We start from the raw sequence: 16,390 nt of genomic DNA on the forward strand, positions 1-16,390 counted from the left end.
TGGGAAGCCGTGACTTTAATTTGGCGGTCGGTCTCGTAAGTGAGGTACTCGGGTGTCGGAGGGGTAAAGCGAGAGAAGCTCCGCACGAGGCTGCAACTTACTTTGGAACGACGACTCCCATCAGCTGTCCTGGTTGTACTGAAGCAACGCTGCTCTCTGTAAATACCTCCAGATGAAGGGACGAAGCTGTGAAGGAGCAGCTTGTTTGTTTTGTTTAACGAAGTGGACTGTTTAGTACGAAGAGGGTCTGCTTAATGTAGCTGTCTCTCTCGTACCTCTAAGCATATGTTTTATCGCAGAGTGCCTCTGCTGCACCTTCGGTTGCTCCACTGTTGCTTGCTTAGACAGACTTTCTTTTATCACGTAAGGAAAGAGGGGGGGAGCTGATGCCGTTTGGAGTTTTTGCCTTTGGGAAAATGTGATTTCCTTTTTAATTTTTTAATAAGTGGTCTGTAAATTTGCAAGTGTGGAGAAAGCAGTCTTTTAAGTCATAGTTCTAAGCTGTCTGGTCTCCCGTAAAGGCTCGTGTAATGATTGCCAGCTACCGGAGTTGTAATGTGTGTGATATTACAAGTATTTAATTGTATCTGAAATAGTACTTTCAAAGCTCGTTTGTAAAGGAGAGCGCAGAGAAGGAGACTCCTTTGAAGGTCTTTCATATTTTAACCTTTAAAAAACCCCAACAAACAGTTCTTGAATTAAGAAACTGAAAACTGCATCTAAAAGAGGAGGAGATTTCGAACCAAATTATTTACCTCTCTTTAACATCTGTCTAATTCAAATACTTCACTGGCATTCACTGGAGAAACTTTACAGTGAACCAGACACTTCTCTGTGGTCTGCCAGTAACATTCGTTAAGGTGCTTTTGAGTAAAATAGGATGAGCTTGAATCTGACGTGTTTCCCGCTTGCGGGAGAAGGAAAGTCTCATGACAGCTAAAGCTCCTAGATCTGATTTTTCCTTTCCCTTCCACAGTGCTTAAGCTTAAACAATTATGGGTGACTCTCTTGATGTTTACAGAATGGGTGGTACTCCTACACTTCTGTTAACAATGTTTGGAAGGCTCTCCTATTTCTGCTAGTCTTGTGTATTAATATCAGAGCACTATATGATCATAACTTCCAAAACTGAAGCAAATATTCTAGTGACACGTGCTTGGATTTGGGTCCATCGTGCTTCTCCCGCCCCCCCCCAAAAAAAAAAAAAATCTTGGTTGATGTATGCTTGTTGTCTGCTTGGTGCAGCTTAGGTAGTTCTGCAACTGCTTGTGGCGTGGGTAGCTGTTGTCCCTTTTCGTGCCTTCTGGCATAAGGGTGCTTCTCTGGTCAGCTCTCCTTCCAAAAGAGTAACATACGGGTCTCCAGAGTGACTTGCCCCCAAAACAGGTGGAAGGGGGAGGCAGAGTGAAGGAAGTCTGACATCCAGGGGAGTGGGATTCTGATGTGGAAACAAAGTGAAATATCTTGATAAGATTAAGAGAGGACAGGAGGGAAAGCAGTCAGACCTCTGAAAGAGAAGAAACTAGAAATAAGGGGCAAAGGGAGGAAGCTGAGACTGCAAGGCATTACAGGAAGGAGGAATAAAATAAAGGAATCCCATATTTCCTGTAAGTCACTTGGTAGGCTCCAGAAACAAAGGTGGATTCAGCAACCTCTGTCTTTTACTCCTCTGTGTACCTTCATTGTTTTATCTTGGGTATTGCTTTTATGGGTATATTTAAAAGGACCAGAAAACAATTTGCACTGGGTGTGTAAGGAAACAAAAGTACTTTATAACATGTACTGGTATAATAACATGGCTCTTTTCTGTTACTGGGTTGAGATCTGAGTAACAAAATTGCAATGCTTTATTAGTTCCATTTTAATGTGTATTACAGGTCTTGGAAATTGTAGTATCGGTTTATATACATTGCGAGGGGTGTTGTAAACTCGCTATTTCAAACTTTTAGACAATCAACTACTTAATATGTTTCTAGAACACTAAAATACTTGACTGTATTACAAAGCTATTTGGAGTGCTCTATTTTTCTGTATTTCCTGCATCACTCTAAAAATTTGAATACTGCTTAACTTGAAAGTTGCAAAAGTCTTCAATCCAGATGACTCAGTCAAGGCTAGTATTAACTTGTAAAAAGATTTGGAAGAGGGTTTACATGGGTTTGCTTTTTGGAGGGTTCTGTCCCACTGTGCTTTCTGCTATTCCTTATTTTTTGGTATTTCTTTGGATATAGCTTAATATTCTAAAAAGCAAACAAACAAAAAAAAACCAAACAAAAAAAACAACCCCCAAAAAACCCCAAACCAAAAAAGCTCCCAAAGCCCAGCAACAACAATCAATCAAAAAACCAAACTGATTTGGGAGTGAAGACTCCCTCTCACTCTTGGGGTAGATGAATGAATGCCAGATGCATAGAGGGAGAGGTAGAAAAGGGGCAGAATCATTCTTGGAGGAAAGAAACGGGTACTTTGGAATAGAGAAGAGCAACACAGGTGAGAGATGTCACCTCTTTCTTCCCGAGTTTGTGTTTATTCAGTAGTAATACTGGCGCAACAGTTGCGAGCGCTTAACTTTGTGTGTGCCTGCCTGCTGAAGTCCAAGTGCCTTGCGCGAGTGAGCAATCCTCTGGGTTGCTCGACTCCCGTGAAAGGATTGGGATCGCAGCCAAAAAGCAGTCTGCCCTTACTTTACGGGCGTAGGCTGTCGAGGGTGCACAAAATGTATTGTTTAATACGGCTTTTACTGTGGAAAACGTATCGTAGCCGGGATACCCCGTTGGCCCGAATAACGGGCGGTCCTGACTTGTAAATCCCTGCAGTGACCGAGTGGTGGCGGAGCCTTCCCCCGTCCCTGTGGGAAGAGCAGAGGGGTGCGACCGACACCCCCTCTCCCCGAGCCTGCGGTGTGTGTGCCCGTGTGGAGGGGCTGGGGGGGCTCGATTTGAGGGAGTGCTCCTGTTATGTTCGAATCGATGCCTCACTTGATCTGTCAGCTGACTTGCGGATGCCGAAGCAGGGGAGAGCAGTGTGTTTCTCAAAATGGATATGAGAAACAAGTTCAAAGGAGTATTCCGAATATCCGTGTTGCAGTCATTGAACAGGCAGGAAAGCTAAACCAGGTCCCTTGATACTGACAGTTAGTGTTTTGACGTTGCTGTAGTCATTAGTAATTTTAAACTGCCTACACTGTCATTTTAGTGCTCTTTTTGCCGAAGTTCTGGGCATTTGGTAATGCATTGAGGCGCACGTCTTCCATTGATAAAAGCTGTGCAGCGATGAGACAAAACCTCATAGTTTTAATTCTACTACAAATTGTGTCTTTTAAATCCATCGCTCTTCCAGCACTCACTTCCAGAGCTCACTTTGGCTATGTACTCTTACCAGGAGAGGAAAAACTTTTAAAATCATGCTTGTTTGGGCCTCAGTCTGATAATATTGTCTGGAGGAGCCAGCTTCTCCAGCTCTACTAATGTTTTTGAGCAACTTTTTTTTTTTTTTCCTAAGCCTATTTAGCATAGTGGTACATGAGGACAGTGGCTGGTATGTGAGACACCTTTTTGCTGCAGGGGGAACCATCTGCATCTGGATGCTCCTGGTCCTGGTTAGTTATGGGCTGAATATCAGGACAGATAGCTCAAAGGAAAAATAACTATGAAATAGCATTTTTTGCCTCTTTAGGAGCATTGTTTTAAAGCACATACCAAAAATATCATCTTGACACTGTTGCCAAACAGGAGCTTTTCAGAGCTCAGAATGTGTAGGGTTTTATGACTTAGCTTATTGGTGCATTTCATGTTCTGGAAGAATCTGTTCTAAAACACACTGAGTGATGGTTTTGACCTTTAAAGTGATGATTTGAAAAAGATTGGTCAGATGTCTCCTCCTCGCGTCTGTTAATGAAGGTATAATGAGAGCATCTGGACCTGAAAGGCCTGTTTGAAAGGTTATAGAAGAGACCTGTCAGGTAAAGAAGTTTCTTTGTTTTAATCAAGTAGCCAAGTAAATGAAGAGCTAGCTTCAGCTCTTTGTGGTCAGAATGGTGTGGTAGTGATAATATCTGTAGCTGAGGTAACTGTAAGGTTTCAAGCCCTTCCCTATTGGAAAAGGGAAGGTAATAGCAAAACTGGTAGTTCATGAAGGTTAGGAGTATGGAAGGTAAAACTGTACACTCCAATATGTGAGAGAATGTGAAGCATATATGCTACCCGGTGAAGGAAGAGAATCTGTTCAGTGTTTCCTATGTGGCTGTGTCTCTTAATTATGATGTGCTGTACCAGTGTGACCCAGAATACCGATTAACACCTTTGTGGCCTTTTAAATAGCACTCATCTGCTGTCTGGGTGACAGCTGTGGGCAGTAGGGGTGAGGTGACTGAGTAATTCCCACTGCAGTGAGAAGTCCTGCCATGCTGTTCTGCACTTTCAGACTTTCTGCAGTTCTACACTCATGGACTAGGGAGATATGCTTGTTAAGAGTGCTGGTGTAATAATGGTGGTTATAGTTAAATAAAATAATCCCATTGAAGTAATTTTTGTCTAGCAGTGCATGTCAATTGTTCAGCAGGGACACATACACAAGCCAGATCTCCAGGTCAGCATTCAGCTGATTGAGCCATGAGACCATCTGTTAGTTTGGTTTCTTGATTTGTTTTTTGTTGTGAATTTTTACTCTTTCACTTAGGTTCTCTGGAAACAACTCTTCATTATGCAGCATTTGTCTGTTTTCAGAGTGGGTACATTGCCTTCACTGAGTAACATGGAATTTAGTGTCTGGGGGGTGGAGGAGGTGGAAGGGTTGAGTAGTCCCCAGTCTTATAATTTAGGACTGTTACCACACATAGGCTTGGAAATTCTAAATCTGGCACCTTTTTAACTAAGGTTAAAAGGTAAAGAATTCTTAAAGTTGCATGTATCAGTATCTCTGAATTACTGCTGCATAATTTCCTTTCCATTGTTTATTTTGTCTGTCCTGTAGCTTTTGGTAAATATTGTCTCGAGGTGTTTGAGGTTAAAAAGTTCAGTAGGACTTGGTTTAAAAAAAAAAATAATTCTACTGCAGGAAATGTTTGTGTATGATAAAATAAAAAGTGCAAGGGGACTAGAGACCTCTGTATTTCACAGTATAAGTCTATTATTTAGACTTAGCATGTGCAGTTCCTTATCTCCCCCTCCCCTAAGAGAAATACAGTTATTTGTTACCAGAGAGGACACTGTACAAACTGGAAAATTAAAGACCATTCTGTTGGTGTGGTTTGGGCTTTCTTAGCCTGTCTTAACCTCATTCAGAGAAATAGTAAAGAAGCCCTGAGCCTTTCTGCTTGTAGTCATGAAGCTGCACCTGTTTGGGATTAAAGACCTTGAATGTCCTAATGTAGGTGCCATTTGACTTGGGATTTTAAAATGCTTCTTTTGGTGATGTCCCATAGTTGTCTGTTATATTATTTAATGGCTTCTTCAAGATGTTACATATGGTTGTCTTTGGTGGAGTAGTGCTAGAACTAGTAAAGGTACCCATAAAGATTGTCTGATAAATTGGTCTGTAGCTGATGGACTTCTATTCAGCAGGAATGCCAAAGATGAAGTAAGGGATAGCTTCCAGGTCTGAATTCTCATCACTTGCATTTGCTGCTCCTCTTATTAGTGAAAGAAGGTGAAAGCTTTTTGCTGTTGAGAGATGACACTCTGAGAAGACAAACTTCTCTTATGCTCTTGTTTTCCTGTGGCCCTAGAACGAGAATGCTATGTGGGAGACCCATGCTTATAATTCACTTCGGTACTTGTTTGGGGGGTTGGGTCCTAGTTAATCTGAAACTGAGCCTGACAGATACCACTACCAAATTGCCACCTCTTTGGTGTGAACAAATCTGTATCAAGTGAAGTATGCAGATCCTCTTCCATCTTCTGTTTCCTAGAAAATGGCAATGACTAGAAATATTTTTTTAATGCTGCCAGCTGTGGATGGAATGAAAAGATCTTCAGATAAGGATTTATTGGTTTGTTGCAAGAATATTTTCATTACGTGCAAAGGGGTCAGCTGCACCACCTTACTTCAGCAAATCCTGGTGTTTGCCACAATTTCATTTTAAGCACTTCACCTCTGCACCACAGTAAGACAACTTCAACTTTACTAATGTCCACCGGACCAGGGAAATGTGGGTGTGGGGTTTTTTTGTTTGTTTTGTTTTAATTTGCAATGATAAACTTTAAAGCTAGCTCTTTTGATCTGTCTCACAGGCTAGTCCCATGGATAAGTTGTGACGATGCATAGAAAGTATAGTGGTGCTTTATAATAGTAGTGGTAATTAAAGCTAATGTTGTTGCTGAGGTTAATGCTGTCGTACCACAGCCAAGGTAGGGAAGAAATTCTTCTTTCCTGCCTGATGCTTCTAGGTATGGATCTTATGGTCCAGTGAGTGGTTAAATGGCAGCTTTCTACTTGTACAAGTGACATAATTTGCTTCTGCTTTAAGGAGAGTAGTTACTCAAAAGTAAAGGTTGAAGACCTCACAAAACACAAGGTAATCAATGCATCTGGCCATATTATTGAAGAACACAGATTACCTTCAACTTTTCATCCTCTCCCTGCTCTTTTTCTCTGCTGAAACTGACTATTCTGATGGTCTCAATGTGTGGTAATACTGCAGGAAAAAGTGAAATAGTACCTGGAAGAAAAAAAGTACCAAAGATCCTATGAGATATGTAAGTTTACTTGTGTTAGAGGATGGTATTACACATCAGTTGCAGTTAGATTTCTGGTAGTTAAGATTTCTGTAAAATGTCTAGTAGGGTGCTGAGTAGTTCTTCTGGTGTATATTCTTATAGTGTCTTCTGTGGCCTCTAAGTGATACAAAGGCAGAGATACATTAAATTAGGTTTCCAGTTTAGATAAAGTGCCGTTGGAATGCTGATTTCCTGTGCCATGGTGGTAGTTTTCTTCTGAAATATGGAAGTAGCATCTTGGCATCTGCTTGGTGATGTGTGCAAACACCAGAGCTGTCAACAGTCTAAACAGATCCCAACAAGAAAACCCAGCATGTGTTTTGGAACTCTTTTCCACTGTTTGGACAGTTCAGTAGTCCAGAAAAAAAGGCACTGAATACAAATTTTTTGTTAATGTGATACCTAACTTGAAATAGTGTTATGAGCAACACATTCAAAAGTAAATACAAGTCTCCTATAGCTGCAGATTGGTTCTTTTTTGTGTACTAGATAAGTAGGCTCAGTTGCTTCAAAAACTAATTGGATTTTTATGTGATAAAGGAATAGAATTACTAATAAAGTGAGTTCTAAATCTGTCATTAATGAAATCTGCCACTTTAGTGATCCTGTCCTTTCTTCAGAATGCTTGGAGTCTATATCTTAGAAATAAGAAATAGCATGAGCTCTTGGAGATTCTATTGCTTTTCAGCAGCTGATTTTAAGTTCATCATGCTGGGATTTTCACAATCCAAGAGTTAGAGGAAAATAATTTAATTGGGGAGTCAGTTATATTTGGGAAATCCTCATACAGTCCCTGTTTAGCTTTAAAATATTAAGACACTTGAGGCAAGACCAAGCTTGCATGCAGACCAGTATTAACTGACATTAATGGCTAGGTAGATAATGTTGACTCTTACCAGTCATCCTATAGCCTTTTAGTACTATTTTACTAAATACAACAAGAAAAAAAACCCTGTTAACTGTGAGTGAGTGTTATAACATATTTGTATTTGGAATTTTAGTTTTTGGTAAGTACCAGAAAACCCAGATAGGCCTTCTGGGCAACCAAGTTGAGAAACATGTGAAGTGTAGAAGTTGTATCTGTTTATATCCTACAATTTTGAGATACAGATATGACTTACTTCAAAGCACTATCAAGATTTTTCTTAGTTGAGAGCAAGCAGATCCTAAGCATATTTTTTTCTGTCTTACCTCCTTACTCTCTTGCAGATCTTGGAGCTTGAAATGTCTATTGTAGTAACAAAGGCTTCCCAAGTTGAACAAATGTTATGATCACTCTGTTTGGATATAGTGGAAACTGCTAATTTAGGAGTAGCATCTTGGCAGATTATTTTGATAACCATCTGTATGTGGTGGTGGTGTGTTGCCAACTGTTCGAGTAGTGTTGCCAGAGTTGGGTTTAGGATTTGTTAGAGCTACAGTAGCAGAGGCCTAAGCAGACAGGCAGGATTTTGAAAATTTGAGGGTGTTTCTGGTTTTGCCTTTCCTGCACTTGCTTTGTAACATTCTGTAATCTTACAGAGAACACCAGGATAAGTGGGAGTGGGGATTTGGGGAACTTGGTTGAGAGGGTGTAGATACTGAAGAACTTGTTCCATGTCATTAGAGGAAGAAGCGTTGACCTACTAGGTAGAAGAAAAATGTGAAGAAATGCCAATGGAACATAAATATTTGTAGCTTAGTATAGTGATGGTGAAACAGCTAGAAGCTTACCTCTCCAGTCATAGGAAAGAAATCCTCTCCTGTTGTATACTTAGAACTTCAAATTAAAACACAGGATCAGAATAATGAGTAAGAATTTTTATTTTTTTTTACTATAAAGGAGGCTTGTAATGGGTAATTCCTTATGTAAGTACGAAACTTGTGCATGTTTGTTTAGTAGGTGTAAATGTTTGAGGTGTTTCACATAGGCTTTAGTGGTGGTGATGGGGGAGAATATAATTACTATTCCTGGTTTTGTATATTTGTATATTAGAATGGTTCAGGATTCTAATATATTCCTGTTACCTTAGAAGAAAAAAAGATGTGTTCTGTATTAATTGGCAACACTGTCTCTTGTTTCTCCCTTGCACACTCACAGAAGGCCACAAAGAAAACTGACAAACCCAGGCCAGAGGAGAAGGATGACCTAGATATAACAGAGATGAGTAATGAAGATCTTCAAGAGCAACTTGTAAAGTATGGACTAAACCCTGGCCCAATTGTAGGTAGGTCAACTGAACTAGCAAATATTCATCTGTTCAACATATTTCTCACTAAGCCTTGGTTCTGAGTGCTGAGCTTCTCTGATACAGTTACTTACTAAGTTTAGTACCAATACTCTTGCAATCCTACTTCCCACTTAATATGCTTTCATTGAACTATTTACATTGGGAAGACTTGAGCCACTGCAGTGTAGGCAAGTCCACAGTTTGTTCCTCTTGTGTTCTAGGCCAGCTGGAGATGTTGAACTTCTGCTCTGAAGCTGTGTATCCATTAGTTAAAGTTCAGTGCTGGGGTAGTTAGGTCTTCTGATACAGAGGTTGAGATCTGGGGCCTGCTTAAATAGAAAACACATCTTACATAATAACCTCATAGCATTGAGAGCAGAATGAGAACAGAGAACTTCCCCTTCCCTAGAGCATTTCCTACTCACTGCATTGTGCAATAATGTTTTCCTTTACTAATATTTTTTCTGGCTCCTTGAACCTAGCGTTCTATCCTGCATGTTAACGTATCTCAGGAGAAGTCCTGACCTCAGTTTAATCTTCTGCCTTGGGCACTCATCTGTGATGTGGGATCAAAGCTCTTTGCCTTTCAGATTGCACACTAAGCCAATGGCAAAGGACTTCGATTTCACAACTCTTCAAAAAAGAGATGGTTGCCTGTAGCGTGCTGAGCCTTTTGTGGAATGTCCTTGAAATCCTGGGTGGATGGAAGTGTCAGTGATGGAGCCTGGAGTCCCATGTGTATTCAAAGTCATGCATAATATTTTCTGCTAGCTGTTTCTGTATGCCTTCCCATTCAACCTATTCCTCTTGGATAGTGCTCAAATCTTCTGAAAAATTCAAGTACCTATGTAGTCCACTGGAAAGATGTTCAAATTTGGTCTAAGTAAAAGCCTTAGTTCTGCATTCTGTTTCTTGTGAGAGTCTGCCACTTCTTTTTAAGGGTGGCTTCCTCTTATCTGAAGTCTTCTAAGGTTAGACTTTTCTGCAGCTAACGGCTCAGGTACCAGTTACCCTCTACAGATTTTTGCCAGCACAGTCCTGACATGGAAGTATGTGCTAGCCTTCATACAATTTAGTTTTAAATGGCTGTCTCCCTAGATCAAGCGAGCCAACCTGAGGGCTAGGTGCAGCAAACAGAAGTTCTGTTGTTGCTGCTTACTTGCACCACCTCTGATCCTTATTGGACTGAATTTGCCAACAGGGCAAAGGTTAAACTAAGGGGGAAAGAGTGCTAGTTCCAGGGTAAAGGGATTAAGAGGATAATAGTGGAATATGCATGGAAGCTGTTGCTCCTGCAATATCAATCTCCCTAAATTTTCTGGGAGGGCATAACAACTTGTATATTGCCCCATATGAAACAAAGCACCTAAGAAACAGGTAAGTTCCCTTTTTATAGGTAAATGGTTGTAACTTTCAGTGTGCTAAGAGGTCTAAGTTTATCTTAAGAATTCTCTTAAACCAAAAAGAAGCCTTAGAGGTAGAGTTATATACCTAGAGGTGTATGCTTTGGGCCATACAGATGGATTAAAAATAAAAAACACGCTTTCAGAGATTCCCAAGGGATATATAACAGCTGAGTTCTAGCAATCAAGTCAGGAAAGATGAAAACTGTATCTTTAGCATGTATCCTTCCTTGTTACAGCTACTACTAGGAAACTTTATGAGAAAAAACTGTTGAAACTGATGGAGCAAGATCCAGAACTGAAGGCAGCTGTACCTCTCCCAGTGATTTCTTCAACTGCTGAGAACACCAGACAGAATGGAAATAATGATTCTGACCAGTACAGTGACAATGAAGAAGGTAAGACTTGAGGAACTTGCCTGTGAACTATTCAAATTATACATCAGTAATACTTGCAGTAGAAGAAATACCTAGAGGGCATAATCTTCCTGGTAGGTAAGGCTTTCAGATACTGCTCTAGACCATGCAAGTCATGTACTTGATCATGCAGTACTACCACAGTGATCCAGGTGCCTATTCTGGGAAGGGAAATTTTTTGCTACCAAACTGTTCCCTTTTGTCCATTTTCCCCAGATTGGAGCCTGTAAATCTGATAGGTAGGAGAACTGCATATTAAGTATTCCAATGTTCTTTGCACTTCATCTTTAAGTGCAAGTGCAATTTTGTCTTACAGTGCTCACAGTAGTTATTTGCTGTGGGATAGCATATGAATGTTATTTACTAAAATTCTGTACTTTTTGTTTAATGTCTCTCATATATGACTCAATCCCTTTTATGCTCTGTTCCTTATGGACTTAGTTTGGGGTGGCTTGATTGATTGGTCTTGGGTGTGGGTTTTGCGGTTTTAATATCAATTTTATATCAAAAAAGTACAGGAGTGGGGGAAGTGGAACCTAAAACACACCATCATACATCTTAGCAAAAGTAAAAACAGTGTAGGCTTTAAAGAGTGTCTTGAGTGGAATGTTAGAAGATACTTATTTTCTGTGGTTTGGTTTTGGGAGTGGGGTTTTTTTTGTTTTTACAGGAACTTCCATGGAGTTAGGACAGAAAGGGTTGAAATACAAGGGAGATCCATCGAGTCCCTAGTTGTATGCTTGGGCTTGTGTTTGAACTTTAATCTCTTGCACTGTTGGGGGGAAAGGGATGTTAGAGATTTATTTATTTATTTTTAGGGCAGCTAAGAGCCCAGTCACAACTGACAGCTATCTCCTTATTCTTACATATGCTTCATCTAATTACCAAACTGTTCAAACATGGGGGTGGGGACGGGACCAAAACCAAACAGACACTTCCCTCTGTCAAAAAAAAAAAAAGTTTCTATAAATAAACTCTAAATATGTTGGTGTAATGCTATTAGAATTTTAGAAAGGGGGTAGAAATAATACATCCTCTTACTGGTAAGATGACTGCTAACCACTCACCCTTTGGCATCAAAAAGGAGTTTATATAAAAGGGCCTGTTTTAAAGGAAACAAAACTAACAGCCTAAACAATGTTGAAAAGCTTCAATACCCTTACTACAATCAATAGTATAATGGTATTTTGGTTAAAATAATTGCAACTTGATACCAGTTTCTAAGAGGAATTGTTGGTCAAAGCATAATTGAAATGTAAGATTTTTAGGACAAAACTGAAGTACTTGGGTCAGTGGTTTAAAATAGTTTCTAAGGCTATTCTTCAAAAGTCTTTGTTCTTCTACAGTCAATGGAGAAACTTACCTGTATCTCACAACTTTTTAAGGAAATGGTAACTTATAACAAAGTTATGTTGCCTCTTAAAATGAATTTTTATTAAAATACAATTGATTTAAACTAGTACAACAACCAGTATGTATTATAGAAACTAGTTCTATTAAAACCGGTTACAGATCCGAAGACTGAGCTGAGGCTTGAGAAGAGAGAACCATTGAAAGCCAGGACGAAGACTCCAGTAGCACTCAAACAAAAAAGAGTTGTTGAACACAACCAGGTATGTTTAATTTAGTGGCATCTGGAACAGCTGCTAACTGCAGGTGATGTGTTTACTAAACACCTTACTACTTTTAACATAATCACATTTGACTAAGTGGGCTATTTTTAAAAGTTCTTTCAGAAAGCCTGTTCTAATACAGCATGAAAATCTTGTGAATTAACTATAGCTGCTGGTTTTAGCCTGTCTGATAACATTCAAAATTATGGTCTCCTAAAAGCTGTTTGTCTGACTTGCCAGCTGCTGCAGCACCTCTTAGAGAAAAATAATAGGCAACTTTAACATGTTTAGTTCTGGAAACTTGACAGGTTTTTAAGTCAGATGGGCTGATGTCATCCTGTTGGATGTTTGTAAACAACTTGATTCATAAAAGGAGCAGTTTCTCAAAAAAAAATTTGGAAAAAGGTTGGGGTTTTTGGGTTTTGTGTTTGTTTTTTTAGAAATTGTTTTAAATATGTATACATACATCCTATTCCTATCTATCTGGCTTGATATCTATAGATACATGTATGTGTTTTGAATACATCTGTTTAATGGCTGTGGTTTAAATATAATACATGAAGTAATGTACTTCTGTTTACACCTATATTTATATATATAGAAGTGTGTTTTTGTGTGTACACACATGGACTAGCTATCTATATAATATTTTTTTCCTCAACTTTGCTTGTAGCAGCAGTACTAGAGTAGACATTAATGTGTTGGAAAGCTTCTCCTAAGAGGAAAAATAATAAATAACAAGTTTAAATCTTGCTGTATGTACCACTTGTCCTTTACTTATAAACAATATTAGTTCTATTGTCTTGGTGAAAGAGGGATTTTACAGAAGCACCTCATGTTTTCAGACTGCTGGCTGAATACTGGATTCAGTAGTTGGTGTCTGATCTGTCCCTGTGATGTGACAGTGTCACTAAATACCCTGTTCCACAGCTTAGGTTACTTAGGATCTTTACAGTGTTACTCATCTGAGCAATAACTAGTGGAGTTGTGCTACAGTAAAGGACTTGTATAGAAAACGTTCAGTGACTCAAAATCCGTCCTGTTAATAGCTTGATGTATTTTAGCAGATCAATGACTTTTCTCACTACTTACGCTGAATGCCAGATACTTCCTATTTAGGTAGTGTGTATGTATGTATAAACATGCTTTTACTATGGATGTCTTAAAGCAGGTAACATGCTGCTATGTGAGCTTGGGTAATACAACATAGTTATGGAGATCTGTAGGTAGTTCTGCTTATTTTTAATTGGATTTTTATGGTACAAGCTGAACAGATTTCACTTCTACAAATCAAAACACACACTTAGTTCAACACACAAAATATTCCTTAATTTATTTGGACAGCTCCTGCTCAATGGTCTTTATAATGGGCATCTGAATCTTGAGGTTCTTGTATTTAAGGTTTACTTTTTTCTAAATTGCTGTTCACCCAGAAATCCTTGCCAGCCTCAGTGTAACAGAGGTATTTAATTCAGCTATCAACAAACAAAGCTTCCTAGTTTTCAGGAACCCACTTACAGAATAAAAGGGAAGAGATACAGTGGTGTATTTTTGTGGCATTTCAAGTGATGAATGCTTACTCAATTTTTGGTCATCCAATTTCACTGTAATAACATTAGGTCCTTTCCATGTTTTGTCTTGCAATCTTTTATATGTGCAGTATAGATGCAATATGTTGTTACCTGCATATTTTAATTACCAGTAGTTAATCAAAGGAATATCACTTAATCAAAAAATGATCTAATTTCAAAAGGATACCAAATTCTTTAGCAACTCACTCTCTAGCTTGTTAAACCTTTTACCTTTCAACTGCTGACTGCTGTATTTAAAACAAACAAACAAAAAACCCCAAACAAAAAAAACCCAACACCCAAAACCCCAAAAAACACCCCACTGACAAAAAATTACAGCCACTTGAAGCCAAGAACAACTCAATGTTTTTGGCTAGCAAATATGTCATATATTTTGCTGAGAACAAAAGTGGAAGGTGGGAAGATGTATTTTTTTTTTCTTTCCCTCTTTCTGTGAAATTGGATCTTAAGTTTGCAGCTACTGTGTCAAGTGATCATACTCATTCTGCAGAATTATATGCGGCTGTTGTGCAGTGTGTGGCATTGGCTCAAAGATTATGAGGCTCTGAAGAGTGGTGGGGCTGAACTGGTTGGTAGAGTGGTGTGAGCAGACTTATTAGTTGCTTCTAGGTCCTGTGCAGCACTAGTCTTAGTCCAGATGTACACGGCTGAAAATATTGTCTGTCATTTGGCATGGATGGATGTTGCTGTTCTCTTAAGCAAAGAGTGTGAACAGATAGTCTTGAAGCAGGCTGGCACAAAAGAAATTGGGTGGGGAGGTTGAGCAGGCTTATGGGTCTTATCAGTCAGTTAGCAGTGGAGGGCTAGATGAATTTCAGCTTGGCTGTTTGTGCTTAATTGCCTCATCATAGTGAGCTGGAAAAGTTGGAAGAAAACCCTAATTTGAATGCCCCCCTCCAATCAGGTAGGTGAATATAGAATTAGAGTACAAAGCTGGGCCTAAAGCCTCACAGTAAATGGTGCTGAACAGAAACAGGCAGGCTAAACAAAGTAAATGTTAAGGTCTCCTAGCAGTGTAGAACTGCTCTCTCTCATTGAGACTTTGTGTAGTGACATTCTGCATGTGCTGTGTTCCCCTACTCCTCCCTGCATTTTTTTGACTACTTGTATAGCTGGGCTTCTTAAAAATAAAACATGCAGTGTTGCAGCTGCTGGCATACAAATTTCATGTGGCATACACCCAATAAAAAACTTGGTAGGTGATAGCTGAGGTAAACTCATAATCTATAGCTTCACTGCTCATGATTAATACGACAGTTAAAAGCACATTCTGAATGGTACTTGTGTACCACACCATTGTTGCTTTCTCTGGTTACATGCAGGGTGTTGGTGTACCTAAAATGAGTCTTACATTCTGATAGGGTTTAATTAGTTCAGATATTTGTGGGATAAGCAGACAAGGTATGCTCAATTGACATTGAGGATGACTGTAACTGTAAACAACAATTTATTTATTTTTTTTTAAATTTTGTCTGTTGAATATGCTCTGCTGAAGTCTGGATGGGTCTCCTGCTGTTTTTTTTTCCTGGACTTTTCATGCAAGAAAAAAACTTGAAGCTTGGTACTTAAAACACATGACTGACAAGCATCTGAAGAACTAGGGAGAGAGGTGGTTACTTACTGAAGTACTTCTAACTCTTCATTAGAAGAAAACTAGTTCCTAGTCAAACAGCCTGGGGCAGGGGAGCTCTCTATTAGTAGGATGAGGGAATTGCCTTACTGCTTTCTTGAGTGGAACCACTCTGAAATTAGTGTTTTTCTCTAAGCTTCTAAGGAAGAACACCTCTCAAATGGAAAGTGTATAGGGGTGAGATGAGGAGCCATGAGTGAAGGTTGCAGGTTAAGCTTTTCTTAATAGGGAAGGGAAGCCAGTGTCTGGTGAATATATAAAGAGGGGTTAGGAGATCTTTCATCAGAAGTCTGTTTAAATTGAATATTGGAGACTTAGGCTGAAATCTACAACTCTATAAGAAACATCTGAACCTGTTTGGACTTGAGGTCTGTGCATAAATACACATCATTTGGCTTTTGGAAGTATTTCAGTGACTTTGGAGTAAAGCAAAATGCTTGTGCTCCCTCTGCTGGATATGTAGCAGCTGTAATACAGGATTTAAGAGTCATAAAGCTGCTCTGCTTATAGTTTCACTGGAGTAACTTTGAAGATACAAGTGGGGAATGGATAAGGGCATTATTAGACCTTTTTTTCCCCTCTTGATAAATAAATGCTTTCCAGCCTGCTCTCTTAACACATTGTTTTGGGGCTACTACTGTTCCAGTGAAGTTATGTCTGCTGTTAGACCTGTAACTGACAGTTGCACCAGTCTCTGTAACTTCCATCAGCACCGAGTGTAACTTCCAAAAACTTGGTAATACATCAATGCATGAGGTGTTAATGTGCAAAGATTTCAGTATTAACAAACTAATAATTTTTATTTTTAAA

The 16,390-nt window shown here is 39.3% G+C and overlaps 1 protein-coding gene across 1 annotated transcript in view; it reads left to right on the forward strand.

Moving 5' to 3' along the window:
• Window positions 1-16,390, forward strand: part of TMPO (thymopoietin) — a 23,247-nt gene that overhangs the window by 515 nt on the left and 6,342 nt on the right. Inside the window, exons 1-4 of the mRNA XM_010561910.1 lie at window positions 1-9; window positions 8,797-8,923; window positions 10,569-10,727; window positions 12,258-12,358. The exon at window positions 1-9 is cut by the window's left edge and continues 515 nt beyond it. Of these exons, the coding sequence (XP_010560212.1) occupies window positions 1-9; window positions 8,797-8,923; window positions 10,569-10,727; window positions 12,258-12,358 (396 nt within the window). The remainder of the gene's footprint in view (window positions 10-8,796; window positions 8,924-10,568; window positions 10,728-12,257; window positions 12,359-16,390) is intronic.

This window comes from Haliaeetus leucocephalus, unplaced genomic scaffold, assembly GCF_000737465.1.
Source record: "Haliaeetus leucocephalus isolate CR32 unplaced genomic scaffold, Haliaeetus_leucocephalus-4.0 Scaffold151, whole genome shotgun sequence".
NCBI lineage: Eukaryota > Metazoa > Chordata > Aves > Accipitriformes > Accipitridae > Haliaeetus > Haliaeetus leucocephalus.